The 17,610-nt window shown below is 34.6% G+C and overlaps 1 protein-coding gene across 3 annotated transcripts in view; it reads left to right on the plus strand.

Annotated features, from left to right (window-relative positions):
• The first annotated feature begins 2,325 nt into the window (after positions 1-2,325).
• Positions 2,326-17,610, plus strand: part of LOC134853106 (low-density lipoprotein receptor-related protein 2-like) — a 35,973-nt gene continuing 20,688 nt past the window's right edge. For 2 of the 3 annotated variants that reach the window (XM_063869046.1, XM_063869048.1), the window contains exons 1-7: positions 2,377-3,030; positions 11,381-11,578; positions 11,981-12,119; positions 12,948-13,104; positions 13,812-14,172; positions 14,511-14,678; positions 15,951-16,191. In XM_063869046.1, coding sequence (XP_063725116.1) covers positions 2,787-3,030; positions 11,381-11,578; positions 11,981-12,119; positions 12,948-13,104; positions 13,812-14,172; positions 14,511-14,678; positions 15,951-16,191 — 1,508 coding nt within the window. In that variant the 5' untranslated portion in view covers positions 2,377-2,786. Of the gene's footprint in view, positions 3,031-11,380; positions 11,579-11,980; positions 12,120-12,947; positions 13,105-13,811; positions 14,173-14,510; positions 14,679-15,950; positions 16,192-17,610 lie in introns of all 3 variants that reach the window. The other variant, XM_063869049.1, reaches the window with a different exon arrangement.

The raw sequence follows: 17,610 nt of genomic DNA on the forward strand, positions 1-17,610 counted from the left end.
TTTTTTGCTTTTTAGATTTCGCAAAAATATTGAATTGTTACAGTTTACTTCTTTATTTCCTTTTTCAACCAATTTTCAAAGAACCGTTTTTTATAGAAGTTTGCAGAAGTTAGGAACTAGGTTCAGTGGTGCAGTGGAGCAGTGGTGAAGTGGTTACGTCTCCGCCTCTCAATCGAGAAGTCGGATATTCGAGGCCCACCATGATCCGTGCTCGTTGCTTGAGGGTGAGGCAACATTACCCAGCCCAGAAAAATAACAAAAAAAAATTGCATGTAGCTCTTTAGAAGGGGCACAACAGCGGTTCACCGTGATGAGCTGTACAGCTCGTATCTTAGTCATATCCCTCGTGGATGAATGATCCTAAAGGTTTCCTTGCGTATTTCTACTGCCGAAGGTTTTCAGATTATAATTAATAGAGCTGCTCTAAATTCGTTCTTAAACTCAAAATATATGTTTATATTCCCAATTTTTACATTCGTTTTCGTATGCTATAATTAGAACCAATTGTTTTGCACTTGAATTTTTGAGAAAACTCCGACAAAAATCAAGAATAAAAAGCAATTTACTAATTATTTTGCAAGAAAAGTGATAGTTAAGGATCTCAAAAAAATTATTTTGCTTTAATATTTACTGTAGCAACTGAATAAAGGATCTTAAAGAAAACTTGTAAAAGTTACATAGTAATAATCAGACGTTAGCAGTTTTAATTTTACCTCTGCCAGCAAATTGTTCGTTCAATGGATACTATTTCCTCCTAAATTCCCCAGTTTTGACTCAGTTTTCCTGCAAAGTTAAATCAATAGCGGAAACATGTAATACGGAGAAAGCAAAAAAAAATTTAAAACATAAAACATTTCAACGGAAAAATATTGAAAATTTTGTTGTAGAAGCAATAGAGGGATAATGATCAGCTATGAAGAAGATTTTCTTGAACTTCATCCAATATCTTATATACTCTTCAGAAAAAAGTATCCCACTTATAGTCAATTTTAGCAGTAAAATGTTCATTTTCCCCTTGAAACATATCATTATTAACGTGAAAAGTTGTAATTTTTATACAAATTTAGATTAATCATTGAGTTTAAAAATGGAAAATTTCGGATAGATTTGATTAATTTTTAGTATACTTTCTCGAAAATTCGGATTAGTATCAATATTTTACAGAGAAATTGGAGCTTTCTGTTTTGTTTCAGCTAATATGAGCTTTTTTTTTAGTGTTCAGATTAATATATAACCCGAATTTTAGCTCAATTTAGGGTAAATTTTAATAGTATTTTAGTATTTTGAGAGAAAATTGTGGAAAAATCCATAATTTTAATCAAAATTTTGTATCATTGTCTCAACATGATTCCAATTAAAATACAACTTGGGTTTAATCTTAAACTTTACATGAAATTTAACAATGATATTTTACAGTTAGGTTGAAAGCGACAAAAAAAATTAACAAAAACCTGAGATTTTTGCAATTTTTTCCAAAAAAATGAAAATTTTGCAATTTTTTTCCAAAGAACTTTGACTTTTTTTCGAAATTTCACTAGATTTCAGTATAGCTGTAGATTGTTTTCTCATAGTTTCAAATAGATAAAACAATAATCAAAACATCTAAATTGTAGAAGCGAGAAACGCGAATATCGGCAAAATCGGGCGTCAACAATTTTCTGAAATTTACCATCTTACCATCTCAAACTCTGAAAAATATAGCCAATCTTAAAACAATGGAAATTCTGTTCTCACTTAATTTACCAAGGATATTTACCAGTTAGGTAACGTGCGGCGAAGTTTTGGCGAAAAAACTAGACCTTTCTACCTAAAATCCAAAAAATACCGTTTTCATACCATTCTCTTACCATCAGACTCAAACCTTACCATTTACTATCTTAATACATTGGGAAACCAATTCCCTGTCTTTAGCTCTTAGTTCCCTACAATAAATTTCTAATCCTTATACATAGGGAAATCTATGCGCTATCCTAATACATGGGAAATTCGAGCGCCGAAAAAAAACTTACCATCTGAAACTTACCATCTGAAACCTGGTATCTTAATACTTTGGGAAACCTATTCCCTGTCTTAATACATTGGGAAATCTATTCCCTATGTTAATACATAGGGTGATGACCGAATACTCTATAGCCTGTGTTAATACATGGAGGTCATCACCCCAACCCCTCCCCCCGGCTGAATCTACCCGACATATACTACTCAAATGTATCAGAGTCATGTTGTAACTTAATTGAGTTTCTATGGTTTCGTGTTTATTTTCTATTTAAAAGTTTTTTATGTTAGACCCTCTCTAATTGTGCTGTCTTTTTGATAATTCAGCTGCTTAGAATTGGCTCATTGTACATGCCATTCTAACGTGACGTTTTACTTAGTTTAGACTTATAAAATACCAAAAGCAATGTAAGTTTTTGACGATTTTCAAAGATCACATGTTATTGACGAGGCTTTACAACTTGATTCGCAGTGAATTACTTTAAATTTATCCGAAAAATTAATTTTTATATTTTAACTGTTACGTCAATTTTTTTGTTTTGCAATTTCACATTCTTAAGCACTGACTGCTAAAATTTTCATAATGCAAAAAGCCAAAAAAGTGAACGAGTGAATGAAAATATCAAATAATTTATTCTCAAGACTATCTATATGGTCCTAAAATTAAAGTGTACCGTGCTCTTTTAATTCTGTCGAGAGTCTGAACGTCTGAACCAAGAATATTTACATATTTACCTGAAATCTGCTAACTTATCCAGCTCATCAGCCTAAAGTGTATTTCTTCGGAAATCATGGCTGGACATTTTTCAATGAATCGTTTGGCCTTTTTGTTCCCCTTGTTCCCAATTTACAAACAACTCCCCCAAATTCTCACAATAATTGTTTTTCTTGGAATTGGAACTGCTGTTGCAGAGACGGGGAGTGATGTGTTCTACTTTCTGACTGGTCGCAGTGACAGCCAATCAAATCTCTACACGTGGACATCCACAGACGGATCGTCGTCGGCATCAGCAGATGCATACGTCACACTTGAAGGTCAGTTATGGAATGTAATTTTTAAAAAAGAGCGTCTTGAAATCAGTTAGAAGCCTCGAACGAGTAGTGCCTTTTAAGTTTAAGCCGGGGTCTTTCTTCAAGTTTCTTTCAGTTTTGAAATGGATTGAAAGCTTGAGAGGGTTTTCCTTCAGATTTGCTCTAGAATATGATTTTTCTACGTATTGTTGTTACACCACTGGTAAAACTTGAGCCAAACGACTATAAGTAATTGGTTGAGTGGTGTCCGGCTAACCTAGCGACAGCAGTTAAGACGACAGTCCTTTTTTAGGGGAAGTGTCTCAATGTCGAGAACAACTGGTTTGATTTCGAGTCTGTTTTCAGACCAAAAATTACACGAGTGAATGCATATGAGTCATCTCTCTCATGTAACATTCACCCGGAAAGTACATAACGATCGAAAGTAAGGTTAAAACCTTTAACGATTGGCTAGCGTCAAGATGAAGCCTCACGTGCCTTTAACCGTCTCTAAAAGAGCCAATTCAAAGTGGTCTTTCGTATAATCGGGTCAACGAACGTGTTTTCGCATACCGGCTATCGGCAGAACTATGCAAACTAATTAGTTACATGGAAAATCAGTGTGCTCATCTGGGTCGCAGCATCCACAGAGCACGAGGTCACTCCTAAAAACAAGGCTACTATATGGTTATTATTGACTTACTATTGTTTTCGATCAGGTAGAGAAAAATCAACTCGTAAATTGGAGATAGATTGGTCCTTTCCCCACTCCTAGAGCCCCTCATATCCTGAAAAAGAAATTACTTGTTATTTAAAATAATTTCAGGAAATGACCAGAGAGCTAAAAGATATTGTTTTAAAACAGTTCTGCAGTCCAAGAACAGACCAGTCCGATTTCTTAGTCTTCGTTGAAGAAGCGTCTTCTTTGCCACCAGCAGGGTTACTATGATTGTTCTAAACCTTCCAGATTGGTGAAATAAGCTTAGTAACGATTGTAACAGTACAATCTCTACTATTCGGAAGGCTTCTTTCTCTTCCGCGATCATCAATCGATTGCAAATTGTGATTCGGAAGGCTTCTTTCTCTTCCGCGATCATCAATCGATTGCAAATTCGTGATCATCAATCGATTGCAAATTGTGATTCGGAAGGCTTCTTTCTCTTCCGCGATCATCATTCGATTGCAAATTGTGATTCGGAAGGCTTCTTTCTCTTCCGCGATCATCAATCGATTGCAAATTGTGATTTGTGATTTTTGTCTCCTTATTTCCATCTAAAGTCTGTATTCTGACAACGAAAAAGTGGTCTGGATTTTCGCGGCTTTTCAGTTGTCACAAAAACTCTGATCGTTATGTATCATGCTCGTCAATTCGAAAAGTTAAATTATTTTTGTAACCTACTTTTTATTTTCAGTTTTTGGCTCTTGCAGATAAAGCTCTTTTTGATATTTTTGGTGTCTGGTGCACTCCTTTTTTCCAAAAAAAAACTGCAATGCATTCGGATCGAATGGCATATCAAATGATAAATTTTGAAACCTGCAAAAAACCCAATTACTATAGTTTAATTATGAAAAATTAACCTGCTATCGATAATTTTTCGTAAATTAAGGGTTAAAATTGCCCTATTTCTGATTTAATATAACTTATTTGCACTTTATTTTTGATACTTGCTGCAAAAATTTTGTAAAAAAAATTGCCTTGAGAGGGTTTTTGTACCAATACTGGGTGCCTCAAACAAAAGAGATTGAGTTCAATGTTTGATAATCTATTGAAGCTGTCTTCAGTCTTGATTCTGATGCCAAATAATGTATCTCAAAAATTTCTGTCAGAGTTGACAGAAATCAAAAAAAAAACGATATTCAGTCTTATTACCAACGTACGGCCTAAACAAGGGCAAAGGTGATGTACTACCAAAATGTTTTTACAGTTCTTCTCTATCGTTTTCTTAATTTATTTTGGGTATGGCTTGAAGTTTCAATTTAACCCCCACTCACCATCAAAGAAAGTGGAGGAGAATTATATTAAAGCAGCAGGTGATCATTTTGGTACTACTATGATAGAGTGGCCCATTGAACTTTACCAGGTCTCTTGAGAAACGGATACCTAAAATTGATGACAAATAAGTTAACCCAATTGTGGTTGTGCAATCGTTAAATAAGTTGAAGCGGGCTTAGTTCTTGATGTAAAACATAGAGTAATTACCATTTTTTGGTTATACTCCACTATATGGTGAAAGAGAAAAAGAAAACTTTTATCACAAAATTGGGCAGATTTTCCTAACAAAAGCAGGGCTGATATATTGAACGGTAAATCAAGGTAGGTCAAGACAAAATGTGCGAATTTTTTTAAATTTATCAGTAGAAAACGGTGTAAAATTAGAAAAAAGTCAATTTGAAGTAAATAAGGTGAAAGTGCTCCGGTTTTACTACTCCCATAAAAACATATAGCATTTTTTAGTAATTTTGTCCCAATTTTGATATATCGCGAGATTTTTTGAAATGAATATTTTTTATACGTATTTAAAGCTGGTTTAAATTATCCGGACAAAAAGTACAAAATTTGAATTTTTAAACGCGTTGTTCTCAATTTGGGTTGAGATTAGACAGAACGTGAACAGCCCCAAAGTTGTTTAAAAATTTACCAGACTTATTATGGTGCAATTTTTTGTGAGTTTTGGGACCTTTTTCATCCCAAAAAAGGGTCATCTTTGGCTTCCTTTAGTCAATCATAAATTACTCTATATCTAATGAGTCAATTGATGAGCAAGTTATATCACAGTTAGCCTCATATTTAGCCCAACAAATTTTTTTGAAGGGTATAACTTCCAACTATTTGGAGTTTTTACTAGTAAACATGACATTTTTTGGATATCAAATAAAAATTTCAATTATAAAACTTTTTGGAGGTTATACTCTCCTAAACCTTTGTTGGGCTTTATAATAGGCTCACTTCGATATAAACTTGCATATAAATTGACTCATTAGATTTAGCGTTATTTTAGATTGACTAAAAAAGCCAAAAATGACCCATTTTTGGGATGAAAAAGGTCCCAAAACTCACAAAAAATTGCACCATAATAAGTCTGGTAAATTTTTAAACAACTTTGGGGCTGTTCACGTTTTGTCTAATCTCAACCCAAATTGAGAACAACGCGTTTAAATGTTTTTTTTTTCGGAAAATTTATCAATTTGTTTTACCAACAACACTTCATCGAAAACAACTGAATTGGCTGTCGGATAGGGTTTTTTGGTTTGAAAACATAGACCAGTTTCTTCATAGCCCTTTTTGAATAGTTGTAGCCCTATACCGTCGTCTCCACACTAGCATGTGTCTTTGATTCGCTGAACGGCAATAGCACTAATACAGCCTGTACTGTAACTGAAGTTAGGAGAGTAGTACATAAATCAGCCGAAGTATAAACCAACCGAAAAAACACAATGTATATAAGCGAGCCGAAAAGTTACCTCATCTGAATGAAATTTGCCCTGATACGAGCAGTCTTGTTTCTATATGTAAGAGCTGGCTCTCCGTGATTTTTTAAATGGTTTTTCTGTTGGTGGGATTATGTTAAGCACTTACTTTTAGTTTAAAAAATATTGTTTGGATTGATCAGTTTTACACGCAGACATGAACTCAACATGTTTCCTTTGTAATAAATGATACACCAATATATTTACGCAATATGGAAATTTTTTGATCTGGACGCTTTTGCGATTGATGAAATTGAAAAATAATGAAATTTTTTCTTCAGTTGAGAGAATTGAATAAAATAAAAGTAAACAATTTTTTCCGTTGAAAAAATACTATCGAAAAGCTGAAGCTTTTAAATTAAAGTAAAATCTTTTGAAGCTCTATATAAATCAAGTTGGTGTAAAATTCGCCCAAACATTACATTCGCCCAAATATTCGCCCAAAGAAAATGCTCCTATAGACGACTGGCATGCGTCAGTTACCCTAATTCTACTCGTTTTTAACCGTCTAGACCTAGCCAGTTAGTTTTCTGGTCTGTTTAGGGCTAAATAAAAAGTAACCATTTTTAGGTCATCATTTAAACAAATTTTGATCAGCTTTCGTTACATACGGAAATAACCACATACCTAGGTCTCGGATCGCCAGACTGCGTGATAACTATTGAAAACACGACTCGAAAGCCATTATTCACAATGTTTTTAGTGACAGTTAAATAAAAAGTCCATTGGAAATGGATTGACCCTTTCCTCTCTCTAGCTACCCATGCTCTGAATTACTATGTAAAATCGGAGTTAATTCAACTATTCAGGTCATCACAGCAGCTAATAAAGTTTGTTCAATAGTCCCACAAAGTCTGTATTAGTCCCTGGGCACCGGGCCGCCAGTTACGTTTTCCCTCAGAGATAACGCTGTTATCTCCCCAATCTCGTGGTACGCGAGGGTACGGATCCGCTTCGGCTGTCCCCATTGAAACTTCCTTTCTTCTGATCTTCTTCCGCTAAGCGTCCAATCGTGTCTGGTCGTCACGATAAGAGACTTCGTTTTTTTCTATCTTTTCACGACTGTTCTTCGTCTTGTTAATTTGGCGTGTGTGTTGCAACTGTTCTTTTTGTCCTTTTTTAGTCAAAGTGGCCGTTTTTAAATTTCTGAGAAATATTCCAGTTCCAATCGAAAATTTGAAAATTCAAAATTCTGGATTATTGCTACCCTCATTTTCATAACGAATTCGAAGATTACGTCGCTAATGCCTATTTTCGTTCTCGTCGGAGGGTTCGACTGTGCCAATCCGAGGGAATGGCACTTACACCCGTGGACAGTCCCCTTCAATGTCCCCATTGAACGCATAACTCCGGGTTATCTTCAAGTGGTGATCCAATTTTCTGTAATCAATTTACAAGTCGCCTTAGAAATTGAAATTTATTTACGTCACCTCAACTCACGGCGTGTCATAAATGGCATGATACTACATTTCACTGCCTTCTAACCTTTTCACAAAATTTGCAGAGGAGTGTTCTAGATAAAATTTCTTTTTGGACCACTTTCGTCACTTCACCATAAATTTTCTTCTTGTTCTCGCTGATTTAAAAAAAAATTGAGACGTGGCACGGCCACACATTGTTAAAATAAAGTTAGTGTCACTCATAAAGTATAACCGTTCACTTATCTTGTCGCCGTCATTTTTAAAATTAAGAAGTTATTTATTAAAATTAAGAAAACTTCAGTCAGGTTTAAATAGGTTAATATACTCACATAAGGCCTGTATTAATAAATAACAATCAACCAAAATTTTAATTGCAATTCAACAATTGTAATAATAATTTCTAAAAATTTCAAAGTCTGGTCTGACCAAATATCAACAAAACAAAAAGTTTAAAAGTTTCAATAATCAATCTTTGTTGATTTGTTCCAGTATTCACACACTGCAGCATGTCAACAGAGTTGCGGGCCGTGCCCCAGCTTTCTTGTTCCAGCATCCTCTGCTTGCAACAGGCAGAAGATCCACGTTTATCTTCTGTTCTCGATTCCTACAGAAGCTATTGTACAGGCATAGGCTCACATTTCGCTCCAGGTCAGCTTCTAAGAGCTCCTTCTTCTCGTTTTCCGTGGTACAAGACTTGTATGCGTTCGGATGCCTTAGGATTGCTCTCTTATATGCTCCAGGTCCTATGTCTAGCTGGAGAGACCGATAGGCTTCCGTGTTTAGGGACATATGACGCTTCGCGAGTTCATACACCCATGCCGTCATCACCGCACGGAACCAAGGCATCAATATTTGTCTTGCCCATTTTCTTTCGATCGCTTTGGGTATTCCCAGAACTTTGCAGGTAGTCTTGAACAATTCTAGCTTCTTACTGACACTCACTTTGCTCAATTGCTCTGGAGTTGGAACGGCCAACTCTTGTTCAGTCGTTTCTGCATTGGCTTCCAGCCACCTCACAGCTAGCATGGCGCTGATCACCAATATCGTCACGTTCTGGGCTTGATCAGGCAATCTCATGGAGAATAACTCTCCAGCATCCCAAACCAACACTAGTTTTGCTCTTTTGGGGTACCAAAACGTCTGCACCAGGCAGTGACACGGGTACTCCCCATGAGTCAGCAGGATATTCCTCCAAGTTCGATAACCCGATGCTATCCACAGGGACTCGATTTCCATCATAGCTGATGCGTTTCATCCTTATCATTTATTGTAGGGAAATCGCTCGACATCATCCCTCTCGCCTTCTTTTTTTGGAACTCACTGATGTTTCCTTCGCTTCACTTCACGAAATCTTCTCCCACTGTCTCATCTAATTCATCCCTAGACCTCTCCGGGACTGCCCGAAGGATCTTCATCAGTAGCTCATGAGATTTTTCAGACATCCACGACAGTCTCGCGCACTTAGGCACCGAAAAGAGCTGGTCATTCCAGCTACAGAAACGAAGTACAGAAACTATAGAGTAAATCGTTGACTTGGATGCAATTATCATTTTTTAGGCAATTGAAATCCAACTTTTTACAGGCTGCATATGTTTGTTGTTATTGTTGGAACTTTCGAAGAAAGGGTGGAAAACTTGTGCTCGCTGTAGTTTTTTCTTCAGAAAAATTTCGACTTTTCAATACTCACTTATGAATGGAGTTTCATTTTCATTTTTAAGTTTTTCTATTGACGCCCTTAACTCAAAATCGAAAATCTATTTCACGCGTAATCTTTTTTGTGAAGTCTTAGGGGTTTGAAAATAGCCAATTTGGGACAATTAACGCGCAAAGTTTTTGGTTTTATAACGGCGGCAATTTAGAAAAGTTCCAATCTGATTTGTAGCTACCTATTTGAAACTATTAATAGGTTTCTACGCACAAATTTTGACATAACTTTTCATTACCACCAGAAAAGCTTTGATGCTTGAACTGAAATTTTAGAAAAATATGCATTGCACCTTAAATTTTTTTGTAAGTAATATAGGTTCAAAAATCGCCATATTCATGGATTTATGAAAACATTTAGGTATACTTAATATTTTTGAATGCAACTGAAATTCATCTTGTGAAAAATACGTAAATGGCGCTCTCCAAATGCGAACGCCTACAACTGTGAACAATTTCCAGTTTTGAAAGTGGAATTAATTTTTAAGATTTTCAGCTGTATAAAATTTGGCTATTGATCCACTTTTCTCAAGTTGGGTTAATGTTATCAAAAAAGCGCTAATCATAAATTGTTCTAAAAAATCAAAGAGCTTAAAGAGCATATATTTTCTCTTTGAAATTCGAAAGTTGAGATTTTTTCAACAAAATCAATGTTTTTTTGTTTACTTGCGTTCTTACCTTAGTCTTTTCAAACTGTCAGTTGGCTATGTTTTATGTTTTGAACGAGAAGTTTTTGAGCAGTTTTTTTAACAAGAATGTTTTTATTCAATTTGAGTTAGATAATAATCTAAATGTCACCTTTAATCAATTAAAAAAAAAAACTATTGGGTTTTCAAAAATGTGCGTTCTGATAATTTGATATCAAATTTTTGCGTTTTGGGGATTCTTGCTCTATTCACTTTACATGACATCGTTGACATAATGCAACTGAATGATATGGTTTCGGAAAATGAAAAATAATTATGTTGAGCGAGTTGAATGCTAATTGGCCCAACCTCACTGCACGTCACTAATTTTCAAATGAAGGACAGAAGCTTCTTGCTAGTTCCTTCAAAAGTGATAGTCAGTGTGCTGTCAGCGCTCGAGACTAAAATAAGTTGGGACGAGCTGGTTAAATATGTTTATTTCAAAATATGTGTTGCACCTTATGATTTCTTTAAAGTAATAAAGGCTCGAAAAATACCAATTCAGATAAATTATAGGATGCCGAATTTCCGATTTTCTATCAACGCAAAAATTTGGCGGTGAAATAATCAGGCTCAGAAATTAATCAAGTTTCTACAAAAAAAAGATATTTTTGATTTTTTGATGATTTCATCATTCTATGCGAAAACAAACAACATCAAACACGCTTTAATCTGTTCATAGCAGTCTTGTTGTTTCTATGGTTGAAAAAGATGGAAGACTGTTTGTACTTGATGGCGTTTGTTTTCTTTAGACAAATTTTGTCTTTTCAATTAGCAGTTTGTCTGTTTTGTTTTAATTTAAGCTATATGTTAAATAAAGTGTCATCTGCGATCGTTTAAAAAATTTATTGGGGCTTCAAATATGTACTCTGATAATTTGATATAATTGACGTGTGAGATGTATTGAGTTCTCTGAACCTCAAAGTGGCAATATGCTCCGGCTGAGAAATCATTACAAATTGAATTGAAGGGAATTGTTTGGTCTTTAAAATACGTTACTAGACACAAAATATATTACTCCATATAGCGTGTGGAGAAGAGCTTCAAAAAAACTATACAAGATTTTTTAAGTCTTACAAAAATTGAACATTTTAGGCAAAGCTATAACGACCCTGACATGTTCTTTTTGGGGCTCTGAAGATCAGAAGAAACAGTTTTTCGTGACTAAGAACACAATGTACCTCCATTGGGCCATCATGGCTGCCTCCCCCTCGGACGCAATGGGCAAAGTGCTGACAGACCAGGGCATCGGAATTAACGGAGTCACTCAGATCACATACGACCCTCATCTGGGTGAGTAATCGCCTTTCAAAATTAGGGTTGAATTGACTGAAATTTTTTGAATTTTTTCCCCTTTCGATCTGAACCACAATGTATTCAACGTTTTTTTTCATTGAAAATTTTAGTATTCAAAGAAAAAACTAATGAAAGTCATTATGAATTGCATATAGATAGTTCGAAATTTGTGGTCTAAATGAGAAACAATAACCAAGTTAATTTCCAATAAACTCATAAAACCTAGAATTTATTTTATCAGAAGTAATTTTCACCAAGTTTCAAAAAATTATTTCTAAAATTAATCTGACTTTCAAAAATGTGTGATGACATTAATTTTATCATCGTATCGTGTTCTCCTGGTTATGATCTTTTTTTTAAAAGTTTTTGATACTGATTCTCTTGGCAGTCTGTTTTTAGACTATTTGTACTTCGCAAACCACTACTCCAGCCACTGGACTCTGGAGGCCATGAATGTCTCTTCGCCCCAACAGAGGATTGAACTCATCCAGGGCAGCAATGGAGGCCCAGAAGTAGTCGCTCTGCTCACCCTCAAACAGTAAGAACACTTATGGCGTGTTATATCTATGATTGTATGTATGTATGTATCCCCAAATAGGTACAGGGTCGAGTTGTAGGAAGTATTTCAACTGCTTCCTGGAGTCACTTTACCCTTTGTGGGCCTTTCCATGGTTTGATCGGCTGTTTGAACCCGTGTTGATACATCTCAGACTGAGACGTTTTGGACAAAATTATATTTAGACTTTTCAATCAAAATGCGGCAGATATTTCAGCCGATCTAAAGTTAATACATTTCAGCCAATTTCAGTTTGAGGCAACTGAAAAAAAAACTAGATTAGAAACAAACTCTGATTCTCACGCATTATTCCTCTCGTGCCTGATGTAAGCGCAGCAAAGCAAACGTATACTACTTGCCAATGCCGTTTGTTTTTAACAATTATTTGAATTATTGCTGCAATGGTTAATTGTATTTGTTTTTTTTCGCCGAAATCTCTCAATTTTAAATGATGTAGCGGCACCGATTAAATCGAACCACTCAAATTTTCCTTGAAAAGCCTCAAAAACCGACACAAGAAACGAAAGACTTTTGAGGGGTTTATAAGCAAAACTTGAGCGGGTTTAAAAGTTTTTTTCAGAAAATCTTGAGTTGTTTTACCGCTTATCTCGGCCAGGGTGATAAAAATCTTGATGAATTCTTCCATTATGAAGACTTGGGGAGCATACTTTCTTGAGGACTGAGAGTTATAAGTTAGCGATAGGTTAGAATTTTCAGCCATTAAAATTTACACGCATTAGTAAGGAATCTTCATGCGAAGTACAAGTAACTATTTGGAAAGATCTTGACTACGGTATAATTGATTTATAGGACTTTTCTCTGGCTGCTATCTGACAACACTCTGGGTTATTCCAACTTGGATGCCACTAACAAACAGACAGGAATTTCTCTCACCAGCGGAAAGACTGTGGTAGACCTCACTGGATATAACGAAGACATCTATATCGCATACTCTGACTCAGTCGAGGTAGATAACATTTTTAAATGTTTTAGCCGAAAATAGTCAGGTATTTGCAATTGCAACAATATGTAAGTTTTTTTGTTGATATATATAAGCTTGTTTTGTTTTTTATTGTTCCGACTTTCGATACGAAAGTAACGGAATATTTGTGCTCGGGGGTGGGTTTTTTTTTCTTCAGACAAATTTCGACTTTTTAACTAGCCATTTTTGACGGAATTTTTTAATATCATTCGAAAGTTATTGTTTTCCTGAGCTTGAATTTGAAAAGATATTTTACCTGTGATCATTTTTCATAAAGTTATGGGGGTTTAAAGACTGCCATTTTGGCCAATTTGGAACAATTAACGCGCGATAAATTTCGCGCTATTAACGCGCGAGATTTAATCCGTCTTGGAAATCGTTCCAAATTGGTTCAAGGATGCTTTTATGCAATAATTGATTTGTTAATAGGCGCAAAATCTATCACTTTGTACTTAATATGAGGTGTGGGGGGATGTTTTTACATAAAATCTCAAATTTTTTCAAAATTTTTTATTTTTTCTATCACATTGAAATTTTTCATGTTATTAATGCTCCATAGACCTTAAAAGGCAGTCGGAACATTCAGGGCTTCGCCCTGATACGAGCAGTCTTGTTTTACTGGTTACCAGTTGTTTGTGGTCAAAAAGCTGTTTCCAAAAAAATTATCAGACTTTTGATACTGCTTTTTTCAGAAGCGAAGTCTGCAAAACGACTTATGGACAGCCATGGGGTGGTCTGTTTCTTTTGACGCAGCTACTGTCAAATCAATTGTTGCTACTAGCTCAAGTCTATATGTCGGACTGTCGTCGGGCAAAGTCGAACTAATTGACATGGCCACGTGGACGAAGGCGGACGCCACTTTTGCCGACTTCTCGTCCTGGGGTTTGACTGACTTCTGTGTGACGACTGCGGCTTCAGAGGATCCGACAGGGTTCAAGTCAGCTTGCACCGGAATTAGTGTGTGCTCCGAGTTCTGCTTTGATGTCGAGGGTGCTCCCACGTGTTACTGTGCCCATGAAGCCCTGAAAGTGGAAGTCGACGAAGATTGCCCAGGTTACAACAATTAGAATTTTTGAAAGCCTTTCTAAAACTTCGCTGCATTATTTTGTCATCTTTTTGGCTTGCAAAGTACAGAAAAGTGCAATATAATAAGTTTAATAAATTCAGAAGAAAAATCTTGAAAATGTTTTTAAAGTTTGAGATATACATCAATGAACTAGTAGTTCTGATGAATGTTTAATTTATTGGGATCAATGATGAAGTTCCTAATCTACAATGTAAACCGAATTTTTGAAGTTTTAAAAAGTGATTTTTAAAAAAACTTTTTGGATGTCAAATGTTTATCTACATTATAATGGTTTGTTGTTTCTTTGATTATGTTTTTTTTCCAGAGCCTGAGAGCCATCTAGTTACAAGCAGTGGTCTTGATTTGGTGAAAATTACAAACAAGGGCTCTTCTAAAGAAGCTGTCTCTGAAATGACGCTGGAAGGAAGCGACAGTCAGAGCTTCATCAGTGACCTGTCATATCACAGTCCCCACAAAACCATCTATGTCGCAAGTTAGTCTAGTGCCCGCATCCAGTTTCAAGCGTTAATAATCGATTATATTACGATTTTAGTACCAGTCTCACTATAATTGAGAAACAATCAATTTTAATCAATTAATAATCGATTATAATCTCTCTTTTTAAATTCAAATTATAATTAATTATAATCCATTATAATCGATTATAATCGATTATTTATTCGTCTATTTTTTGACACAATTATAATCGATTATAATTGATTATAATCCATTATTTTTATTCAAATTTCTCTTTTTTTAGTTTTGCACAAAAATCCATTATAATTGATTATAATTGATTATAATCCCTTTTGTTTGTCCAGTTTTGTCTTCGAAATTGCATCTAAATTGCTTATATTTTATGCTTTTTGTGTACGTTGGTTCCTATGAAAAATGAGAAAAATGTTTTTAAAGTTTTCCAATTAATTCAAATTTATAAGTTTTTTTTTTAATTTCTTCCCCATTAGAGTTGTTTTGTGATGCATATTTTAAGCTTTTTTAAACACCAAAACATCAGTAGATTTATATAGTTTTATGATTGATTCGGAAAATTTATTTTTCATCTACCGCGAGAACCTTTCCACTCATATGAAAGGATCTCTATGAAACTTTTGTTTCGTGGTATAACTTTGTGTTCAGATGAACCAAAGTGTTCAAGAGATCTCTCTTTTAGAGATTTTTAGTGACACAAAAAAAACAACCCATAAGATATATTTCGAATAAAAGAAAATTTCGGCAAAATAAGAGATTATAATCGATTATAATCGATTATAATTGATTTTAAGGGTTTTTTGTAAGAACTATAATCAATTATAATCAATTATAATCGATTATAAGAGATAATAATCTCTTGGAAAATATCACGATTATAATCGATTATAAATCCCTTAAGGACCTAATTTTGGCAATTATAATCGATTATAATTGTCAAAAAATCATCATAATAATCCGTTATAATCGATTATTTACGCCTAAACTTGGATGCGGGTGGTAGAAGAAATATAGAAAGAATGAATGAAAAATTAAAAATAATACTTAGAAGGTCTTAATAAAAACCATTAAATAATCTTCATGATCGATTTATATGATATGTCAATTTTCGATCGATAAAACTTGACAGTGAAATGTTTTATTTTGTTGATTTTTTTGTTTTGTTTTGTAAGTTGTTTGAGGTCGGATTTTTACAATCAGTTTAAATTTTATAAGCCTAATTTTTTTTCTGTTCACTTCGTTTAAATGCCGTTGTGAAAAACAAAGCATTTTGTAGTTGATAACCAAATCAGAACGATCTCTTCTGAAAATGGAGACGAAGAGACTAGACTGGAACTGGACTACGAGATCCATCGAGTGCGGGTGGACCATAAAGACAGCCGCGTTTACATTGCGGGCGCAAACGGAGATATAGAGTTCTATGACGGCAAGAGGAGCAATGACAGAATCAAGGAGAGTCGACATCTCGTGATCAGCCGAATCCATGCAAATGACTTCGTCTTAGATTTCTGCTACAAGTAAATAAAAGCAAATTTTTATCTATTTGAAACTCAGGAAAAAAAATCGCTTATTTTTGAGCTCGTATCATACAATTTTTTGATCACAGGTAAAGCAAGGTTAAAAAAGCAAAGGTATGCGACCGGGTACAAGACTTTTGTCCCATAATGAACTTTGTTTGCAGAACTCTCACGTGAAATTGCTACACGTGTTTCATCTTGCACATATTAAATTCAAATTCATGTAAATATTCAGCATACCTGGCATAGAGTAACACCAATGCTCGATTCGGCAAAGGCCTGGAGTCCTTTTTTGCAATCTGGAAATTTTCTGCTTCTCGCAATATCGTATTTTTGTTTTTGTTGGCTTACTTTCCACAGCACTGACCTTCTTTATTACGTTAAGTTTTATTGTAACATTCTGAACGCCGTTTCAAGAAAGGAGATTCAGTTTCAATTTTTTTCAACATTTTTTTGATTTTTATAAGGTTTTGCTACATTGATTCATCTACTTATAATTATTACGCATCAGATCATAAACCTAGCGATTACCAACCGTTACAAAACCGGAGCATAAAATTTTACAGGGAAAAATTTAACTAACATAATCCCTGAATTATTTTTTTTATCAAATCTGTGTTAATTCAATACTTTTTGTATTTTATATTATAAATTATATTGCATCGAAACCTGGCTTTCACGAAAAGTTTTGGATGGTTTTATAGTAGCACCATCTACACATCAATTACTTTGTGGTGACTTTCATATTGATATTTTAAGGAAAAGCAAAAACCTCTCTGAATTGATAAGCATACTGAACGGAAACGATCTATGTCGAAAAAATACCGATTTATGAAATTAAAAAAAAAAATAGAACTAGAAATGGCAGAAGTAAAATTGAAAATTGGCAGAAGAAAATTGGTTCGTAATAGAAAAAAAAGAGCATTTTAACCAAAAAAATTCACGATTGGAACCCAACAAAAACATCAGCCGAGAGGTTTTGAAACTATACAACGATCTAACATGTGCTATCAAAAACAGCGATATGGAAGAAAAGAACATAATTGTTGATGTGTTAAACAACTTTTTTGCAAATGTTGGAGCGAAATTGGCGAGGAAATTTCATACTTTAAAAGAATTGAGTCAGAAAGCAAAATAACTCAATGTTTTTCCAGACAAAACGCAAATATATAAAATACAATCGAATCGCCGAAAACCAATTTCTGTTTAGATACATATGGACTTAATCGCTATTACTTGAAAAAAAAATTGCCGAATTTTGCTCCCAGTTTTGACAAAATTTTTACAAAAATGTTTGGGTTAACATGATTTTTCAGACAGTTTTAACCTTGCTAAAGTTACCACTTTCTTCAAAGAAGGCAATGATCTAAACCCATGAAATTACAGACCAATTTTTCTTACCAGTTGTAGGTAAAATTT

This window comes from Symsagittifera roscoffensis, chromosome 8 (assembly GCF_963678635.1).
Source record: "Symsagittifera roscoffensis chromosome 8, txSymRosc1.1, whole genome shotgun sequence".
NCBI classification, from domain to species: Eukaryota; Metazoa; Xenacoelomorpha; order Acoela; family Convolutidae; genus Symsagittifera; species Symsagittifera roscoffensis.